Here is a 23,132-nt window from a genome sequence, read left to right as displayed (position 1 = left end):
TTTATACTAATTACACGGATATCATTTACAAGATATTCATGGCTTTTGTGTATTATAAAGCTATGAAGAACAGGCGATAGTTTATAAATTGTTACTTTCTCTTATGGTAACAGTACAGTTGGAAGGACTGTATATAAGAAATAATGCTAAATATTTTCTCAGAATAAAGTGAAACTGACATCTCCACAGTTTTGGTTGTTTTCAGATGACATATCTATGTAACACATCTGGTACTGCATCCTGTCTCCAGATTATTCATAATAAAGAAAAATTCCACTTTTTGACTACTTCTCTCCTATTTCTTCTATTTGTGAATATCTAATAGGGCTGGGTAGTTTTTTATTAAGTTCTGTATTTCAAATCTTCTTATTCTGATACTGTCATCACAAGAAAACCTGTTTAAAATTTTAAAACAATGAATAAGAGTGTCTAAAATAAGGTCCCTTTAGGAGAATAAATGTACAGTCTTGTTTATGGTAAGGATTGTAGAGATACACTAAAGATCAGAGCCGGTGTCCTGCAGAAAAAAAAATGGAATCAATTAACGCTTGTCTGGAAGATTCATTAACATTTGCTGCACTGCTGTTTGGAGATAACTAAGACTGAGATTGAAAGAGATAAAAAAGCTTAGCTGAAGCAGAATAAACAGAAACGCTGAACACTAAGGGGGTTATTTATCAAAGGTCGAATTTTAGAGTTTTGTGAATTTTTTAAAACTCAAATAAAGTCGATTTTATTCACAATTCTAATGGAATGTTTTTTATGAATAAATGTGAATGTCTAAAATTCGATTGAATAGTCCCGACCTGAAAACTCCAATTTAATTGGAATCTACGTTTCTGCCGAAAAAAAATCCAATTAATTTTTTTACTTTGACGAGCAACATCGTTTTTCTCCCATTGGAGTCTATGGGGCATCATTTTCGAAGTGAAACTTGACAAAAATTTTGCTCATCACTAATATTAACATCTTCGAATAGTTGAAGGGACCTCTGCCATTGGCTTCTACATTAACTCAGCAGCTTTTAGGTGGTGAATATTCAAATTAGAACTGTTTCCAGGGTCGAGGTATGATACATTTCACATTCGAATTCAAATTCGATTTGGTGCATTTAAATTTGAAATGAGTTTTGACCAAAATGTTTTTTTTTACCATTCGAACCTTAGTAAATCTGCCCCTGAAACTATAAAGAAATAGGAAATGTGTAAATGTATATATAAAGTGATAATAATGAAAAACCTCACTACAGGAATGAGATCTGATATATAGAATGCTTGGGGCCTGGGTTTTTCTGGATAAGGGATCTTTTCAGATCTTTTCCATGACTTATGTCTACTAAAAAATTATATAAAAATGAATAAAACCCAATAGGATTGTTTTGCCTTCAATAAAGATTTATTATATCTTAGTTGAGATCAGTGCAACGTACTGTTTTATTATTGCAGAGAAAATGGAGACCATTTTTAAAAATTAAAATTATTTGATTACAATGAAGTCTATGGGAGATGGCCTTCCCATAATTCAGAACTTTCTGGATAATGGGTTTCCAGATAATGGATCTCATACCTGTATTAAGGACTATGGCACCCCCTGAGTACTGATTGTTGCTTCTTTCAACCAGTTCAGCTTTTTAACTGGCCAGTGGGCTTCTTTTTGTCCATGTGCTCATAATGTAAAACACAATAGGGTTGTTTACTTTTCCCTGGGGTACAAGAGTTTGCCTCCCCCGACCCTCTTGGATAGAGCTCTGCCTAATGCACACAGCATTCTACTCAATGGACCTTGAAATTGAGTGCAGTTGCCTGTGGCTTTTCTGCAATTGCAGTAGATAGTGTTCAAGTGCACACTGCCTTGTGTAATGTAAAATTAGCCTTGTTGTTATATAGCGACAGTCATTAGCTAGTTTTAGTAAAAAGTTGCTCCAGTGGGGATTTATCTCTATTAGCTTATTGGCGTATAACTGGCCCATTATTTTTTACACCCCAGTCCATACCAGGGGTAATAAGCCACCATTTATTGCACATTTAATGTAGGGTTAATATACATTCCATTTTTGACTGTTCCTATGTGTCACTGCAGACCCACAAGAACATATCAAGACTTGAGGGTGAAATGAAGAAACTGCAGGAGACTGCAGACCTGTTTGAAGTGAGCATGCCAGAATACAAACAGCTCCAACAGTGCCGCTTTGCTATTATTTTGCTCAAGTCAGTTTGGGACATGGTGATATTTGTTCGGGTAAGATTCATCCTTTTTTTTTTTCCTGACAGATACCTAACCTGTATCTGCGCAGCTGCTTCACTTTTAATTCAAATGTTCTATTTTAAAGAGGCATTATACCCTCAAATATTTGTACATGGAAATACCTGAGCTGGAATAGACGTCTGAGGATTCAGTGTGCACAGTCAACATGTTTTTTTGTGGTCACCATGGGGAGTTGTGCCTGTCAAAATTGCATTTGCAGTTCAACGCAAGTTCAGTTGGCATCATTTCTGGTGCTTGCTTCAAAATTATATGTTCAGCTGATTCTTTAGGTGCAAGTCTGCTGTGTCTATTGATGCAGCCCATTCTGGGAACCCTGGAGCTACCACTACCTTGACGATGGAGGTAGCTCCAGGGTTCCCCAGTGTCAAGAGACACATTTGCACTTGTAAGCTTATAGTGCCACCATTGCTCTAACTATGAGCTTAATCCCAATAATGTGCTCCGTGCGAGACCTTAACTTCCAAGGGGTGTGCCCTCGCAATGGTGTGGAGACAGGGTGCTGTGCAACTGTAGCTCAATGCAATGCACAATAATTAGTTGCCAGTGAACAATAAATTAACATATCCACATGGGAGAATAGTACAATGATATAGAAGGCAACCATGGTGTAATAATCAGTACATACTCACAATGATAACCAATCTGTCTACCAAGAGTTTCTCCTGTTTCCTCTAGGGACACTTCTTATGGGAAACCTGGGGGGAGTCTATCTAAGTTTCAATTGCCCTGTCTCTGGTTCCCTGACTAGGCAACAATGCCCTTGTGATCAAATCCCTTCTATCACTCCTCGGTGGAGCCAAGACTGCTCAATATAGGTAGCCTTTATCTGGCTTTCTCTCCTAGAGGGACTATTACAGGGTCTAGCTATTTCTTACTAGTCCTCACTTATGATGACTCCACGCCCCAAATCCACTTAAAAGAGGAGCACCCAAAAGCCTGTGCCTCTGGCAGAATCCTCTGCAGAATGCCCTCCTGAGACCACATGGTATCTCTCCATATATTAAAAGCCAACGAGTTGTTCCTGGCATGAAGAATTCCATTTAGGTCCTATTAATTTGGCCATGATCCCATTGACATACCAAAACCCCATGATTCTCAGGACACACTATCTTCTAATGGGATTTATCATTACAAGAATAATGGCAATACACTAGCTCACTTTTATCCTCCTGAGATTTTTCTAGTGTTAGCCTGAACATTTTCTTAGCCTTCTTCAGCATTCAGTATTCTCTACTATTCTCAGCAACTTTTTAATAAATCCATTCCTGTATCAACATCCTCTTCTTTATAAATGTGTCCATCATAATGATTCTTTTTTTCTAAAAGAGCAAATAAGCAGGCCCTTCAAGAAACATGCATGTTCTTTATAAACACTGCCTAGTGTTAGATCAATCTTATAGTGCTCCAGTGCAAACATTATAGGGGCTTATTTATGAATGCAAGTGCAGTGTGCAAAGTGCAATTTTGGACACAATTCATATTGTTTTTTTTACACACAATACAGCATTTATATCATAATTCTATGAGGGGGAGTGGCATCTGATTAATTTGTGCCCGACGTGTCAGAACACAAACGTCCATATTTTGTGGGATTTATGGCATTGGGATTGTGTAATTTCTCCATGCTCCATGCCAAAATGTCATCTGTGCATCATTATTTATATGTAATCAGTGGTGTAACTACCAGGGAGCAGGGGGTGCGATTGGGCCAGGGCCCGAACCCCCTCAGGGCCCCCCGGCAGCTTGCTCACCGATTGAAGCTGCAATGAAAACCGCGGGGGGGGGGCTGGCTGCTCACACCAGGGCCTGTCCCCCGCTAGTTACGTTACTGTATCTAATGCTGCTGCCCATCGGAACTAGGGGCACATACCTAGGGCACAATGGTGAAGGGGGGCTAGGCACTTACCTCTTCTCCTGCCTACCCCTAGTTCCAGATGTTCTTTAAATGTAGAAGCAGCTGAATGAGCAGGGGTTAACCGTTCCAAGTCGACAGTAGTAGGAGGGCGTGGCATTCGCTCCATACCTCTCTCTAGCAAAATGGAAAACTCCTTATTGTAAGTGTCATAACAAAAAGATCTATTCACCCCCTGCCACGTATCCATTGGCATTTTTATGCAACCTGAGAAGGTCATTTGAAGTCAAAGACCTGCAGGGCACACATTGCAGAAAATCTATTGTAATCTTCATAAACCACTAAGAATTTACTGTGTAAGCCTGTATCTAATCATGTCCAACCTAATAAACAACATAGGAACTGTTACTCCAGAATCTCTGCTAAATTAGTATGCATTAATACGAAATGGCCAATTAAACACTGACATTGATAAGTCTGGCTATTTACAGTTCATCATTTCATTAGTTGCAAAGTCATTAGTTTTATGCGAAATTACATTGTTATGTACAGCAGTGGCTCACCCTCTTTTTATGTTGTAGACCACATTAAAACCTAAGCACTTCCTGCACCCCAAGCAAACTTTTCTGTATCCATTAAAAATGATCTTGTCTTACAACAACCCTGTTACCCTATTAGAATCTGATTTTGGGGTGATTTTAGAGATTTATATAACAAAACCACTTAGGAGTGACAGTTTTATAGCAGCAAAAGAAATAAAAAGGTATAAGGAAGGTAAAACAGGATTAATTCAAGCCACTAGTGATGCATAAGCACAGTTTAATCTAATGTACCCCTAGAGTGTATATTCAGTTATATCATTACGTGGCATTTGCTTGATTGTTACAAAAGGTTACAGTTTGCTCTTTCCTTGTAGACAAGCATTAAAGACTGGATGAAAACTCCATGGAAACAGATAAATGTCGAGCAAATGGATATGGAACTGAGAAGATTTGCCAAGGTAAACTATTAACCTCGTCAGTACTGTAAAACTGGATTTATAATGCTGTGGATCTCTCCCTATTGCTATTAAGGGAGGTAGCTTTGGAAGTATGTGAATAACTGGAAATTACATTGTAGCCTGGAAATGCTTTGATGACCTTCCCCACACACTGTTGGGCCCTAGCCACTTGCCTCTTCTGCCTACTCCTAGTTCCTGCCCTGCTTTCCATATATCTTCTCGACTTCATGTCTGTGTTAAAATTGAGCGGGGGGTGGTCAAAACTCCTACCCCAGAAGTACAGTAAGCACACACAATATAGTGCAGTTCCCTGTCAGGTCTGCTAAGCTGACAGTTGCCTGGTATCTTAGTCTGTTGTACTTCTACTAGAATCCTGGAACTACCACCATGTATAGGGTGGTGGTAGCTCCAAGGTTCCCTAGCATATAGGTGCAATAGGCACCCTTGAGTGTCTTTCATTAGACTAAACTGGGTGGGAGCATTGGTGCTTAACTCAAATACTCGAAAGTGCAAGCACGTTTAGACAAAAGTACCTTTAATGAAAGTCAATACTCTCAACAAGAAGTTATGTATTCACTAGCCATATCAGTCATTCCATGAGGGAGTTATATTGACAAATATGTGAGTTGTTTTTGTAAACTTTTAAAGTATTCAATGCAGGGGAAAAATACGATGTTGGGAGAGAACCCATATGTAAGAAGACAACAGAAGAAGTATAAAATAACTTACTTAGAAACAATGAACTGTTGAGAAAAATGGAGAGTTTAGCAATACGTAGCTGCCATTACACCAATGCTGTGACAGTATGTAGATGAGGCTGTGGACAAAAAATTGTGATAAAGCAGTGAATAAAAGCAAAAGTGGTAGAGAAAGGCATTGCATCAGTGTGGGGTCTTTATCTGATATAGATTCATCATACCATCATACCATTCAACCTGTTATCCAGTCACTCGACTAAATGGTTCAAAGAAGTGGCACTTCACAATTACGTGAAGGAATCCACTTGTATAACCCTTTTGCTACGAGTGGTTAATTACTTGATAATTGTTTGTAGCTTTTCAAGTACAGATCTCAAAGATAAAATTAAAGAAACAAGCAAAGCTCTATCTACCTAATTAATGCATCTCAAATTCTACAGGACTTAAATGTATAAGTGCAAGTGTATATTCCATGTATTTCACACTGAAAATTCTTCTCTGTGTATTTGCATCTTTATTTATAAGCACAAACTGCCACGTTGCTTGCTTACTTAAACATAGACAAGCTGGACAATCTGTATTGGCATCAGTATTATTTATTTGGAATCTATAGGGGTGCCCAAAGGTGTCAAAGGTAAGGTGAAGTTGCACAAAGGTAAGGTGAAGTTGCACAACAGTTACTGCACTATAATTTGTAAGACCTCCCATGGAACCCAAAAGCTAGAAGAGATGGTGTCTATTGTATCTGATTTTGTCAGGTTGGCATAGTGTGTGTCATGCCAGCCAGCCTCTTCTGCATTGGTTTTGAAGTACTGGTGACTTGAAGGAGATTTGATAGTTTTTTTATATTTCCCGCACCCCAATCCCAAGAGCTCTGGGCAAATGAAGGAAATTTGTGCATACTCATGCATGAAGGGTAGGGGGCAGTGAACGGCAGTGGGGCTAGTGGTGCCCACTATGTAAATCCAGCCCTCTCTGGCTGATAGGAGGATCATTTTAACAAGGAATAAAATGGCTCTCCTTTATCTGTAGGAGGAGTAAGGTACACTTCCACATCTAGAAACTCCATGTGCTAAAAACTGGGTAAATAGATAGGCTGTGCAAAAAAATTTGTAAAAAAAAAATCTAATATAGTTAGCCAAAAATGTAATCATTAAAGACTGGAGCGAGTGAACATAATAGTCAGAGCACTATTTCTTGCTTCTCAGCTCTCTAACTCTGAATTAGTCAAGTAAAGGTTGGAGTGACTGGATGTTCAGTATAAGAGAACAGAACACTACTTTCTGCTTTGCAGCTCTCTAACTCTGAGTTAGTCAGTGAATATAAGGGGGCCCACATGGGACATAACTGTTCAGTGAGTTTGCAATTGATCGTCAGCATGTAGGTCAGATTCAAAAGCAATCCGTTATGACCCATGTGCCCCCCTCAAGTCACTGACTTGGACCTCTGTAGTCCTTGCCTAGACCTTAGCACAGACTTATGCATGGGATTTTAAATTTTTTCTATATTTGCAGGAGATGAAGACATTAGATAAAGAGGTACGGACCTGGCATGTCTATTTAGGCTTGGAATCCACTGTCAAAAACCTGTTAATATCATTGAGAGCTGTAAATGAGCTCCAGAACCCTGCAGTCCGGAAAAGGCATTGGCTACAGCTTATGAGCAAAACTGGGGTATGTGTATTCTTAAAAAAATCTTATGTTGACTCAATATCTGACAATAATCATTGGTTGAATCTGTGATTAAAGGGGTGGTTCACCTTTACGTTACTTTTAGTATGTTATAGACTGGCTAATTCTAAACAACTATTCAATTGGTCTTCAATTTAAATTTTTTTTATAGTTTTTTTTAATTATTTGCCTTCTTCTTCTGACTCTTTCCAGCTTTCAGATTGGGGTCACTGACCCCATCAAAAAGCAAAGCCTCTTTAAGGCTACAAATGTCTTGTTATTGCTACTTTTTATTACTCATCTTGTTATTCAGACCCTCTCCTGTTCAACTTCCAGTCTCATTTAAATCAATTCATGGTTGCTAAGTCAATGTTGGCCATAGCAACCATATTGCTGAAATTGCAAACTGGAGAGCTGCTGAATAAAAAGCTAAATAATTCAAATACCACAAATTAACACCAATTGCAATATTACTGTCTACGTCATAGAAAATGTTCAATTAAAGGCGAACCACCCCTTTAAAGAACTGCTTCAATTTTTTTTACAAACATTTGATGGTTTAATCCTAGAGGAATAAAATTTCAAAGTAGTTGTCACCCTCGATAAAACGGTTTTTGGCTTAGAAACAAATGAAAAGCCAGTGTTGTACTTTGTCATAGTTGGATGGCTCTAGCATGGGGTTAAAAACCATCATTTTCTGATTTGTAATTTCAGTATAAAAGGAATGTATTTGGTAAGACTCTAATAATCCTGGCTTGTAGCTATAATGCTGGCTACTGAGAGAACATCTGTTGCTGATAACTGCATTAAATAAGTGGTTGATATAGTAGTAACAGAAATACAGACAAATCCAGAACTTTTCAAATATATATAATATTCATCTGAGGATGACGAAATGTAAAATTGCCTTTGTTCTCTCCTGTTCTGCAGTTGGGGCACTGAGTGCGTCATGTTGGGGTGGTGTAAGATTAAGGAGGCTAACCTTTAGACTGAAAGTTCTTTTAAACATTTTTAATTACAGTCTGCACATTTTTCTGCCCATTATTCCCCATAAAAAGTGTTTCTCTATTTCAGTTGAAAACCGGTGTATTGTACATTTTCTTCTTTGTACTAGGTAAGGTTTTTAATGAATGAAGAGACTGTCCTTGGAGACCTACTGGCTCTTCAGCTTCACAGAGTTGAAGATGAAGTAAAGAACATTGTGGATAAAGCAGTGAAAGAAATGGCCATAGAAAAGGTTAGTATTTTCTTCCTAACTTTGTTTTACTGTAACTGTTACAGATGTGTTAGTGCAGTAAAGTCCCATAAAACAAAGATAAGAAGTCTGAAAAAAAAAAAAGAACCACTAGAAAGGAATCTAGTACTAGGGGCTATATTACATAGTGATATTTTCAATGTTTGTGCAGTAGTAGCCCCATATATTGGGCCATTGTGGCTGAAATCACATTCCAATTGCACCTATTAGAATCATCCACGTTTTGACTGACAGATGAATGCAGGTGCTTAGATGATTTACATGGGGCTAAGGGGCAGATTTATTAAAATATGAGTTTAAAGCTTAATACATAAAAACTCAACCCAAATTCTATTCTTTTCTATGGGATTTTCTAAAAGTGTACTTATCAAATAGCGAGTTCTAACTTTCACCCATTGCTAATACGCTTCGAAAAAACCCATAGAAATGAATAGAACTTTGGTGAGTTTTTATGTATTAAGCTCTAAACTCACATTTTGATACATCTGCCCCTAAGGGTCAATGTACAATAATTCCTTCCTGATTTACTGTTTTGACTGCACTGTGCATCAGGACCTTCCTTGTGTATAGTGTAAGTCTCTATAGGAAAGGGGCAACTTTGGCTTTGCACATAACATTTAAATTTGTAGTTACATATATTACATGTGATCCCTTGTGTGTGTTCCCTCTGTGATAAGGTAAAAATTATAAAATCAAAGCACTTATTTATTATATACTTTTTCCGAAATAGTGAATTTCAGATTGTGGTTTGTGTAATTTTGCATCTGTGTACACATTCTGAACTGCCCAAGAGACCAGCATGGGTTTTATTGCACACTCAGTAAATAAAAAAAGTATAAAATAAATATATATAGACTGTATCCCTTACCGTCTATTATACTGTATAGTATACTGTTATACTAGTCCTGATATATCAGAAGTCTATAAATACAAAGAGGGGTCTATTCTGTATTCAATATGTCCACATATTTAATGTTTTATGTTTGGATCAAATAGAAATATGACCCATGTTTTAGGTGTTGTCGGAGATAAACCATACTTGGAGCATAATGGAGTTCTCCTATGAAAAGCACCCCACGGGAACGCCATTATTAAAATCAGATGAGAACCTGATTGAAACGCTAGAAGATAATCAGGTAAGAACTACAGAAAGTTGATCTGTGCAGTGACAAGGAACAAATACACCGGCCGTTCTGCTGAGAACAAAGAGCTGATGTGTTTTTATTTGTCTGTTAATGCCATCTACTGATTCATTTGTAAGTGCTACAGTTCCGAGTCACACGCAGATGCGAGAGGCACAAATACGGCTGATTGTATTGTAATTACTTTGACAAACTGATTAAATGGCTTGAATTAACCTAAATGTCTCCATGGAGAGCTTGATTCAATAAGGTGTGCTTGGTTTTCATTGAAACACTTTCCACAAACTTTACTATTAACATAGTTCAATAGTATTGTAGATGTGTTTTATTAAAGAAAAAACCTGTGGTTTAGAGAACTTATCCCCACATGGGTTAATAACTGTTATGAATAGCTCAATGGTTTCCCATTAAAATATATTTAATTTCTCTGTTTATTTTCGAAATTGAAGGGCATATGTGTTTCTCAGTTTTAATTGTTGCTTTTAATTCCACTCCTCCCCCTTATTGGAAAGAATATATTACACATAATTAATCTATAAATGGAGCCAAGTTGTATTTTGCTCTTGATAATTCATGTGAAACAGCAGACTCTTGAGCTTAGCTCCTGAGCAAACGCATATGCAGTACATGGCATCTTGCTATCTGGCTTTATCCACCCATCCACTTTACCTGTTTACCTGTTCTCCCAGGGTTGTATGGAAACTAAACCCTACTATGCTAGCTACTTTATTGTAACAGACATATTAAAGTTTAACAATGAACAAGGTGATGGCTTGTGCTTTCTATGTTTGCAGAAAATTATTTGTGACAAAGCACGGGGGTTATTGGTGCACAATGCTACTCTTAATTATCAACCAGAGTCCCTAATGAAAAGGGAATGTGGATGCAATCACCTAAAATGTGTGACATACTTGTGTGCCTTTTCCTTTTAATATAATGAAAGTGTTGCATGGGTTGGTCACAGGCCAGACTCTACCCACGACATTCTAAGACCACCACGTCATAGTGTCCCATTCTCTGGCATTTCCCCCTCCAGTTCACAGCAATCTTTTCTTTATAAACTTGTGCCTACCCCTTCAGTGTCATCAGTGATGGGCATACTGGGGTGGGTATATAAGGCCCAGAAGGTTGAACTGGGATTGGGTTGCCCCTTGCCTTTACAAATGTAGGCAGATTTTGGAGCAAAATGTCGCATTTTGGTTCCAAAATCCACCGCATCTGCCTGCACCCGAGCGGAAACAATGCTTCCAGGTGCAGGCAGACCAGGATCGAGAGCATAGAGGAGATCCTCCATCATCTGGCCCAGGCCTTAGGGTTAAGCAAGTGTTTCAACCTGTGCATCACTGATCTGGAAGGAATTCCAGACAATTTGCAACAATTTGACATTGTAACTTTGGCTAAAGTTAATATTGTCTGCTGGCTTTGCCACTCCTGATAAAGATGCTAGCCTATTGGTCCATGTAAAGGCCACCATGATGGCCTTTCCTCTCATTATCTGCTCAATTTGGCTCACCGCCCAGCTGGTCAAATTGGACAAAGATACACCCAGGTGACTTTGAAATGAGCACAAACCTGAAACCAAAAGCCCACTAGATTAAATAAATGATGTGCTGCTGTGCAGGATCTTCTGGGAGTATGTTTTCACACTTTGGATCAGAAGGGCCATAATGACCCTGTTGATTAAGTTTCTCTGTGTCTGCTTCTTTTCATACCAGAAGATCCTGCACAGCAGCCACCGATCCCCATCAAACTGAATTTTAGTATTTCTATGTTAAATTATCTTCATTGTCTAATTGTCTAATTATTATGTAATTTCTGTCTATGCCAATTAAAATATGCAAAATGCTTCTGTATTGTTATGATAATTTTCTATTTCTGCTGATTTTTTTCTTTAAGACATTTTCCAGATATAGGATTTATCAAGTTATTACATCATTTTTTTTCACTACAACATATAAACATTACTGCTTCCCATGGCAGCTCCCAGTCATAATAAACATTAAATGCAGTAAATGTTGTGATATATATATAGGTGCTGTTTCTAGCAAATAGTAAATGTTCTTGTATTTTATTGAACATTGCCTTTTGTTGTTTATGAATGTTCAGTAAAGTTTATACCCATATGTTATTTGGCCTATACATCCTTCTGCCTAGTTAAAATTTTTCGGACTTAGCCGATCAACAAACCTACGATATCCATGCCTTTTGGTCTGCTTGTCTTCTGCCACACACACAGAATATATTGTACAATAATATCTGTACATCTATGGCCACCTTCTGTTTTTGAAGTGTAGCAGGAACCCAAACGAAAGCCACATAGACAAATCGAGAACATACAAACTCCTTGAATTCAGATTCAGCACTCCAGTTATAAAGGAGAAATGTATTCTCCACTGAGCTACGGTGTTGCCCTTTTTGGCAAAGCATTTGTCAGATACAGGAACAATCATGTTTAACTCAGTAAGTGATGCCATACAGAGCATTCATTGTTTTAAAACACTCTCATGGAAATTGCTTCACCAATGAAATCCATCAAGTAAATTCTCATGATGAAGTTTTAGGATGACACCAATCTTAATAAGACTCCAGTGAGAAAGCTGTTGTACTAGACTACCTGAACTGATTCAGATCATGCAAGTACAGTGTACAGGTATGGGATAGATTATCCGGAAACCTGATTTCCAGAAAGCTCCAAATTACGGGATGCTTGTCTCCTAAAAACTCCATAATAAACAAATAATACAATTTTTTTAAAATGATTTTCTTTTCTCTGTAATACTAAAACAGTACCTTGTACCTGACCCCATATAAGACATAATAAATCCTTATCAAAGGCAAAACAAGCCTAGTGGGTTTATTTATTTTTTTATATGATTTAAGGTATGGAGATCCAAATTACGGAAAGATCCCTTAAATCCCAAAAACCCAGGTCCTGAGCATTCTGGATAACAGGTCACATAACTGTACTTTAAAAAAAAAACTGGCCCAGCTTTACTGCAATCATTTTTTGAATGACTGTGTTCATTCTGTGGCATGCAGGAAAAGTAAAGTTTTAGTAAAAAGAGAGAGGGGTTGACTCTGTAGGGTTCAATCCATAAAAATCTTGTAATTTGATGGCGGCAGCTGTGTGGCACGACAACGCACACGAAGGGCTGGGACATTTATAGGAAAGTGCTGCCCCGCAGTGCCATATTTCCTAAGTATGTCCAGCTGCTTCTGCTCCTATTTGGTTTGAATAAAGAATCAAGAAGCATAGTAAAGTTGCTTTGCTGATGGCTTTCCCTTGAATATGGCCATCAATTCCATTGTAAATAGCTGCTTTGAGCAAATTAGTGTGTTTTTAAAGCATCTAGCCCTTTTCACTTGTTTGTGGGTTTCTTTGCAGTGCCCAATTTCTTTCTTTTGACTGCTACATTATTCATAAATTTGCAGTGGCAAAGAAAGGGCCTTCCATGATCAGCAATTCAATAGTCTCGGCATTAAAACAGTAGTGAGTCCTTATTCTGGTTTCATTTGCATCAGTGGGAGGTATCTTGTTGACTGAAATTTTTCAAAGTCATTTAAGAAAGTTTTTTCATCTGCAGTACTTGCCATGTCTGGATTAGCACCGTATTGGATTTGCTATAAGGTGCTTTTCGGTAGAATACATTGCTGAATTTTTTGTAGGAGCTTAACATTTATTCTTTCATGAACTATTTGCAGTCAATGTGGCTTCTTTAGTTTCTTTCTCTAAATAATGGCACATTTGTAATAATGATTACACTATGGGGGGGGAAGCATTGGGTCATTGGTGTCATTTAACAAATGTGTCTCAAATCATGGGATCCAATATTTGTCCATCTCTGCATTCTTAAATAAAATCGATAACTTTTATACATTTTTAATATTTACACTTTTTTGGGGGATTATGTTAAACTCATGAAGAAGCCACTCAACGACCACTATCAAATCAAGTGTGAGGTTCTCCTTTAAATTAAAATTTGGCAACATAGTAATAAGCAGTGCTATTATAAGAATTGCTTACGTCAATATTTAACATTTACACAATTGTGTAGAATATTTTACTTTTTTTAAGACATACCCAGACTTAAGAAATAAAGGAAATATTTTTTTTCTCTTTATGCTTATGTTCTAAATTCTGCTTCTTCGTGGCAGGTTCAGCTGCAAAATATTTTGATGAGCAAATATGTTGAGTATTTCTTGGTGGAGGTGAGCAGATGGCAGAAGAAATTAATGGTTGCAGATATGGTTATTTCAGTCTGGCTGCAAGTTCAGAAAACTTGGGCACACTTGCAGAGCATTTTCTCCAACTCAGAAGATATTAGAAACCAACTCCCAGAAGATGCCAAACGATTTGAAGGAATAGATATGGATTTCAAGGTACCTGTGCATATTTTATGGATGATATGTCTATTCTATGAGCAAATAGTATTTAATGGTATTTTTTTTTTCTCTTTCCCTCTTTACGGTCAATATAGGAAATGATGGACAGCATTGTATATAATTCAAACAAAGTCATTGAAGTAACAGACCAGACAGGACTTCTTGAAAAGCTGGAAGCCCTTCAACAAAGGTTTTACATTTTCAACGTGTTGGAGTTATAATTAATAAAATAGAAACAGGCTGCTTGATCTGCTTTCTGAGTTGGCTTCAATATTAACTGTAAATTGTCTAAAATGTATTTAACCCTCTAGGCTATCTGACACAGTGTGTATCCATAACAAGCATGCTGGATTTACAATGTCTTACAGGCTTACATTATGTGAGAAATCATTGGCAGACTATTTGGAAGCCAAGAGACTACGATTCCCACGTTTTTATTTTGTTTCTTCTGTGGATTTATTAGAAATTATCTCTAAAGGCACTCAACCTAAGCAGGTAGGTGGCAAAACGTTATAAGATTTAAATACTGGCTCACATAAGCATAACATCAAATGCTATTTAATACTTTCTTCTGCCTAAACAGGTGACCAGACACTTCCTGAAACTGTTTGATAATATTGCTGATCTCCGATTTGAAGATGAAGAAGGGAAAGCACAGACTGCTGTTGGAATGTTCAGTCGGGAAGGGGAGTTTGTATCTTTCATTAAGCCATGTGTCTGTGAAGGGCAGGTAAGATTAAATCCACACCAAGGAGACTGCAGTGATTATTATGTGATGAAACGCACTCTTTTTAACTACTTAGTGTACTCTGATTTAGAAGAGGCAATACCATACTATCAGTTTGTCAAAGTTTTTTTTGTGTCTGGTGAATTTGCTCCACAGAAGATTTAAAAATACACAAGTAATTTGGTACACAAAAATAATATAACTCAAAACTAGTAATTTATTAGGAAAGCACAGTATTCATTAAAAGCTTACAAGAAATTCCCAGTTTTTATGTTACAATTCCAAGAGAAAGTTTACAGAGTACAGTTGTCCTCATGATAATTAATGCCCTGGGATTTAAATGCACAATATACCCAGGGGCAGTTGAGCATTTTTTTTTTACATTACTGCGCATGTGTTGGCCCCTGGTTATATTGTACATTTTAGCCTGAGGCATGAGCAAGAAAGCTCAGGTTTTCACTCTACTGTGCATGCACACCCAGCGATAAGAAAGAGGGTCGCTACATGGTGCTCTCACAGAGGTACCTTGACCAGTGTTGTTTTCTGGAGCACCGGCTCGGGGTAAGTGATCACTGGGAGGTACATAACATGTGGCACCACCAGGAATTTTAAACGTCCTTCTCCTTTAAGACCTATCCTGAATAGGTTCATCTTAATTGAGTTCAGATTAGAAATTATATTCAAACGTTCAAATTAAATCCCACCCGTTTGTGCCGTCTCTAGCCACTGGATTAGTCAGTAGACATTTGAGTTTTAGAGAAACGAAAAAAGCAATAGCCAATTACCAAATTTAAAATATCCAATTCCTGCTGATTTCAAATGTATTGCAGTACATCTGAACTGGATAAAAGCTTACAGTTCATTCATTCATAAATCTGGATTATGATAAATTGAATCGCACCGTTTGGCAAATAATTTTTTAAACCAATGGGAAACTTGTCTATTAAACACAAATCTCCTACCTCAGCCTTTGATCAATGTACCCCGAGGTGGAGTCACATTGTTAATACAAACATGGTCAACTGCAAGAAAATTGTACATGTTAACCTGGGGCATGAGCAATCAGTGGATTGAAGCTTAATCTGTTAAGAGATACACTGCATAAAGATTATGTATGTTTCCTTCATTATTGTATTTCCTGTCCTTTGATGCTATGTTCTACAAAGCTGTGTTCAGTGTTATTAGATCAGCATTGCTACTACAATTTTTATTACAAATAGTTGTCCTTTTTCGATGTGCGACAAGGATAAAAAACACCTTATGGTATGTTCTTAAAGTCTGGGAAATAACAGACTTATTGTGTTACCCTATTCCATTTATCAGGCAGAAGGGTGGTTGAGGCACTTGGAAGAAACCATGAGAGCAACTGTCAGGCAGGAGATCATGGAAGCTGTGACTGGCTATGAGGATAAGCCTCGGGACCAGTGGATGTTTGATTATTCAGCGCAGGTGGCTCTGGCAGGCAGTCAGATCTGGTGGGTCGCCGATGTGGAAATTGTCTTTGAGAGACTTGAGGAAGGATTCGAATCAGCTCTGAAGGATTATAACCGTAAACAGGTACTGCAAAGAAATTTTGATTTTTTTTTGAATAAAGAAAAATACAATACGCTTCATTCTTTTTACTATGCCACAGTGCTGGTTTCAGCTGAATTATTAGCCAGTTATATGGTTAATACAAGAGAAATGGAAAACTTTAATGCAATCGGTGGGTAGTGCTTAACTGGCTGCACAAAAAAACAGCATTTCCTTGCCTGTATTTAACCTTTATTGAGGAGGAGACTAGGCACCTAACACACCCTCAGTTTTGTAAATAAAGAGGACCTCCTCTCAAAAATATTTTTGATTTAAATGAATTAAATTAAATGAAAAACTCAGTATTAAGAAACTTTCCAATATACATTAAAGGGATACTGTCATGGGGAATTTTTTTTCTCTCAAAATGAATCAGTTAACAGTGCTGCTCCAGCAGAATTCTGCACTGAAATCCATTTCTCAAAAGAGCAAACAGATTTTTTTATATTCAATTTTGAAATCTGACATGGGGCTAGACATATTGTCAATTTCCCAGCTGCCCCAAGTCATGTGACTTGTGCTCTGATAAACTTCAATCACTCTTTACTGCTGTACTGCACGTTGGAGTGATATCACCCCCTCTCTTTTCCCCCCCAGCAGCCAAACAAAAGAACAATGGGAAGGTAACCAGATAACAGCTCCTTAACACAAGAAAACAGCTGCCTGGTAGATCTAAGAACAACACTCAATAGTAACAACCCATGTCCCACTGAGACACATTCAGTTACATTGAGAAGGAAAAACAGCAGCCTGCCAGAAAGCATTTCTCTCCTAAAGTGCAGGCACAAGTCACATGACCAGGGGCAGCTAGGAAATTGACAAAACAATCTGTTTGCTCTTTTGAGAAATGGATTTCAGTGCAGAATTCTGCTGGAGCAGACAGTATCCCTTTAATGCATTGCAATTTTAGGAAGGGAAGAGGAAACATAAGTTCTCTTACCTTTCTGCAGTTTCAAAACATTTGGGCTGTTGATCCAAAGAACAGACCAATGAAAGGTGGCATGCATGCCATCATAGGGTCTGATTGGTTAGTTATCAAATAGTGTTCAGCCATGTGAGCCTTGTAAAACCAGCCTTGTTTCAAAGCAATGAAGGATGATAACTTGGAAAATTAGAAACCAAAGAAATGCCCTTTTCAATGAGAACTGCCTAACTACATACTAGTCTTAGAGGTACATTTATTGAAATTTGAGATTGTGTTTTTCCACAATGTAGAAAAAAAATGATTTCAATCTTTTGACATTTCAGAATTCCAGACTTGAATTTTTGAGCTTTATCAGACAAATCTGAAATCAATATCTTGAAATAATAATTGAAAAAATTCAGCAACTAAAATATAACAAATGTCTATAGAAGTGAATGGTAGGTGTATTTTCAACATTCAACCGAATCAGCCAAATTTGGAAACATGAATGGAATAATGGGATTTTTCATTGCAATTGCAAGTTTCTGTAACTTAACACAATCAAGATTTGTTTTGTAAATACGCCGGCAACCGAAAAAAATTAATATTTTTGCAATGGTCTTTTTAAATAATTTAAATTAATTTCTTCAAATGAAAAAAACTACTTATTGTGTAACCCATTTATTGTGTAACCCCCTTTACATTTTAAATCCAAATTAGTACCCCTTTCCCTAGTCACGGTTCAGCATCTTTTGTGAATATCACTATTTTACAGATCGCCCAGTTGAATGCCCTTATAAACATGCTGCTTGGGGAGCACACCCCTGGCGATCGTCAGAAGATCATGACAATATGCACAATTGATGTGCATGCTCGAGATGTGGTCGCCAAGCTGATCGCACAGAAGGTAATTTGATACAGAGCAATTACCCTAATGCATTTTTAAAAGCAGGAAATAAGGAATCATTTCATTTCTTATAAAGCCCAGCCATGCCTGCACAGGAAACTGACAGAATGTTTTGATGGGGTAATTCCTGTGGGACTACTGCATTCACATGTAGACAGGTACACTCAGGAGTTAAAGGATTTCCCACTTTTCCCATACAGAACATTGTCTAAATGTTTAAGGATTATGCTTATAATTGCCTTGGGAAGTTTGAACGTGACAGCTGCTTCTTTTGTTGTGCCAAAGTCCTTCTCCACATAGTGTTTCTTTATATACTTTCTGCTCTTTTAACCTTAAATAGCTTTGTGTAGGCTATGGGACTATTGCCTCATTCACTGCCTTTGCTATATGACTATATATATATATATATATATATATATATATATATATATATATATATATATATATATATATATATATATATATATATATTGTGTGTATTTATGTATATATATATATATATATATATATATTAGCAATGTAGGTGATACCCGCACTTCGTCACACAATTCACTTTCCAGGTGCTTCGTCAAAAACATATATAAACAGGTTCGCAGAGGACCAGCACACCGTCAAGCATCCTTGATAAAGGCCCCAAGGCGGACCGAAACGTTAGTGGCACTGTGATGTGAAAATAAAATATTTTTGACATTTGAAAACCAGTGTGCTGGCCCTCTGCGAACCTGTTTATATATAGTAGAAATTGTAATCAACCAGAGAAATACTGCTTTACAATTGCAATTATATTTGCAAATATACAAATTATTGATATAGAGTTGCAAATATAAGAAACTATTACATTTCCAACAGTAGAAAGTTCTCATGCAGAATTTCATTCAAAAGTATTTTGCCCCTTTCCCTGGCAGATTTTCATGCTCACTATGGACAAACTCTTGGAAACAGAACACCTGCAGAGTATCAACCCCTTTTATAAATAACTGCTGAGAAGCTATGAATCCATGAAGTTGTTTAGGAGCACCAGTGAACTTATACTAAAATGTATGTGCGTGTATATTTATATATATATATATATATATATATATATATATATATATATATATAGTAATAAATGGACCTTGAGAAAGGTCCCAGCGTGGACCGAAACGTTGGATATGCATTTGTGAATAAAGCACATTGGAGTGCAGGTCCATTTATTACTACATATGCAAAAACTTGAGCCAACGCACCCACCATCGAAGAAATCCGGTAAGAGTGCGCTCACCAAAACTGACTATATATATATATATATATATATATATATATATATATATATATATATATATATACTTATTAGGCTATATCATAAGTTACTGTTCGGTTTAGCTGAAATGTTTTGCAGCTGACACTCCCAAACCAACAATAGATTCCACATGGTAAGAAATCTGAATGTTGCATGTAGAAATGAGATAATATTTGTCCTTTAATGTTTAAATATCAAGGATTATTAATGGTTATTGTGTCACTCAAAAAGAGGGCAGACCTGGCACTCGGCAAATGCCTCCATTTTTTTCTTGGCAGCCTGCAAATGCCGTCATATTTTTAAACCATTCTGAACTGACAGCAGGGCCAGCAAAAGACGACACTGCAATGGGCTTTTACTACATCAACGTTCTGTTTTACTGATTTAATTGCTGCACCATGCTCGGCGGCACAGTAAATTTGCTTATATTTCTGTCTTTCATGAGATCATCTATTTCAGAAGGAAGTTGCAGAAACATTACTCTTGCAATTTGCTTGTTAGCACCGCCATTTATGGGGCTACTATATAGCCAATCACAGCTGTTATTTGGCAGTCCTCACTAAACTTGACTCATGCTTTTGTGCTACGGAGTGCCATTTGTCCCATACAAACACCACCCCATATTGTGACTCCCAGCACGTTTTACATTTGAATGTGGTTCATGGCTAAGTAAGTTTAGAAACACCTGGTCTAGAGCAAGTTAGGCAATGAAAGCTAAAGTCTGACTGGCTACCATGGGTTACAATACTGCTGCTAAATTAGACTTTTTATTGAATGAGAATGTTATAGATTTTTTTTACATTTTGGTGAATTAAAAGCAGTCTCTCTCTCTCTCTCTCTCTATCTCTCTCTCTCTCTCTCTCTCTCTCTCTCTCTCTCTCTCTCTCTCTCTCTCTCTATATATATATATATATATATATATATATATATATATATATATATATATATATATATATATATATATATATATATACACACACACATTAACTTGCATCAAAGAAATGGTGGAAATAAAAAAAAAAGGGCACTTAAGTGGGGGGAGAAACTGTGACTGCAGTAATTAAAATGTATTTTAAAACATATTCAAACCCTGGCATAAAAATAAACTTTTGTTGCTATATTTGTGGATCAGCTGGGTGCTAACTATAATAACACTTTGCTGAGTGCAATAATCCACTCCTCAGTAAAGGCATTTGCTCATTATATTTTGCTTTATTAATAAATTAGTTACCATTGAGACTACAGATGAACTGTTGTGCATAACAATGGGATACCTAACCTTAAATCATTTAACTCGACCCATGTAAAATACCCATACTAAGGTGTTTATAAGCAATTTAGATACAGAGCAAATGATTACACAGAAACCAGTGTAGACTGCAGCAAAAACCTGCATAATTCTAAATTCTAAAAAGGACATACTGTACAAAGTATGCTGCACAGTACAGGTTATAGTTGGTACTCCTTAAACATACCCACCTTGCCATGTATAAATGGGTCAGAGGTGGGACAATCCTTGCCAATCCCCATCTGTGATCCTGCTGTTTCAGGAAGAATTTACCTACTGTGCAGTATTTGAAGTCCTTCATCAAGAAAAGATTGAGGGTTATGGGATAGAAGAGGAGCTGTAAGTAGCTTATATACTTACAGATCCTACTGCTACACAATTCCAGGATAAAATACAAATAATGCATATACACTGTATTTTTAATTCAAGAGAACAACCCTGGTAATGCCTTGAATATATTTTTTTTGTACATTATTGTACACATACACAATATCAAATATAAAGAGAGCCATATAAATATCCAGCATTGCTTTCTACCCATTAGGTCTCAAATGGGCAGGCGTTTACATGGCTTTCCCAGTTGCGCCACAGATGGGAAGAAGAGCAAAAGGAATGTTATGTCAACATCTGCGATGCACAGTTTCAGTACTCATATGAATATCTGGGGAACACCCCTCGCCTCGTCATTACCCCACTTACTGACAGGTAAGGGCTGCTGATAAAGGAAACATAATGTAAGAAAAGTGGTTTGGCATCTCTTAAATTATGGCCAGGATTGGACTAGCAATCTGTGGATTCTGACAAATGCCAGAGGGGCTGCTGCAAGATGCCATAGACAGTCACTATTTATTGGGCCTGTGAGGGCTGTTTGGGCTTTGTGGTCCTGAAATGCCACTGCTAAAATAAAATTTACAGGCCAGGCCAACCTTACTTTGAGCATGGGACTCCCTTGGCCCAAGCCAGTGTTTAGGAGGTTATAAAATATAAAGAACCTGTCCCTTAGCTTTAAAGGGGCAGGAAAGGACAAACTAGTGCACATGCAAGGCATTCCATCTCCCTAAAAGGTGATGTTGTGTTTTTAAAACAACAAAGGAAATATGTCAATGTGAAACAGTTGAACAGTTTGGGTGGCAAGAGCAGTATGCCCTAATGGGGCTTGGCCAAAGTATAAGCAGTGGTACGGAGCACACGATGGTTGGAAAAATTAAAACAGTATTTATTGAATATCCATTACATGAGTTCATATCATGGATGTAACATCTCCCCCACGCTTGACGCGTTTCGTGGTGGGAGATGTTACATCCATGATATGAACTCATGTTTTTAATGGATATTCAATAAATATTGTTTTAATTTTCCAACCACCGTGTGCTTTGCACCTGGTTACATTTACCGCAACATCTCTGGCACGGTGATTTCATTGTTTGGAGACAGCAGCACTTCTCAGCTAATATAAGCAAATTGCTGCTCAACAGAACTCCACTGGGAGCTGCATTTGACAGGAACATAAATAGACCCTTCACCAGGTCTGGACTGAGAATCAAAATAGGCCCTGGCATTTCAGGTAAACAGAGGCCCAATCAGCCCACATAGAAGCTCAAACGGCCACCACCAGCCCACTAAATACTGACTTTCTATGGCACCTTATAGCAGCCCCTCTGGCATTTGCCAGAACCCACAGATTTCCATGAAGAATGAAATGCTGGGAAAAATACCAATCGGCCCATCAAGGATAGTTACGTCAGATATAAATCCATGGCTCACACTGTGATTTCAAGAGTGCATTGTAAGTAATAGGGGTAAGGTAGGAAAAGGTACAGCATTTGCTATAGATTAAATACCCCATAGCAACTATTCAGCAGGTAGCATTTACTGATGAAGTGTTTGAAAGCAAATATATGATTACTTGCTATGGGTTACTAGACATTGGTAAACTGTGTGCATTTTATTATATTACCTTCTGCCTATGTGCTTTTGTCTGGTTGAAACCACCATGCCTCTAAGAACTGGCAACATGAATACTAGTTAAGACAAATGTGGGACTAGTGACTTATTTATTCCATTTTGCTTTTAACAACCTGCCACAATGACACTGACATTGTTTCTTAGAATGTATCCTATCTACTTTGGAAGCCCAGATTCTGCATTAAGAGTAACGGGTTTCAAGTTATGTCACTGATGGCAGTTGGT

The 23,132-nt window shown here is 37.5% G+C and overlaps 1 protein-coding gene across 1 annotated transcript in view; it reads left to right on the top strand.

The window, feature by feature from the left end:
* Positions 1 to 23,132, top strand: part of LOC108701849 (dynein heavy chain 11, axonemal-like) — a 154,559-nt gene that overhangs the window by 14,151 nt on the left and 117,276 nt on the right. Inside the window, exons 5-16 of the mRNA XM_018236864.2 lie at positions 2,080 to 2,238; positions 5,034 to 5,117; positions 7,330 to 7,488; positions 8,600 to 8,722; positions 9,757 to 9,876; positions 14,038 to 14,262; positions 14,361 to 14,455; positions 14,634 to 14,760; positions 14,849 to 14,995; positions 16,316 to 16,549; positions 18,244 to 18,375; positions 21,487 to 21,647. Coding sequence (XP_018092353.2) covers positions 2,080 to 2,238; positions 5,034 to 5,117; positions 7,330 to 7,488; positions 8,600 to 8,722; positions 9,757 to 9,876; positions 14,038 to 14,262; positions 14,361 to 14,455; positions 14,634 to 14,760; positions 14,849 to 14,995; positions 16,316 to 16,549; positions 18,244 to 18,375; positions 21,487 to 21,647 — 1,766 coding nt within the window. The remainder of the gene's footprint in view (positions 1 to 2,079; positions 2,239 to 5,033; positions 5,118 to 7,329; positions 7,489 to 8,599; positions 8,723 to 9,756; positions 9,877 to 14,037; positions 14,263 to 14,360; positions 14,456 to 14,633; positions 14,761 to 14,848; positions 14,996 to 16,315; positions 16,550 to 18,243; positions 18,376 to 21,486; positions 21,648 to 23,132) is intronic.

Source organism: Xenopus laevis, chromosome 9_10L (genome assembly GCF_017654675.1).
Source record: "Xenopus laevis strain J_2021 chromosome 9_10L, Xenopus_laevis_v10.1, whole genome shotgun sequence".
In the NCBI taxonomy this organism is placed as follows: Eukaryota; Metazoa; Chordata; class Amphibia; order Anura; family Pipidae; genus Xenopus; species Xenopus laevis.
Note: the sequence above shows the minus strand (reverse complement) of the source record. Positions and strands in the feature narration are given on the sequence as shown.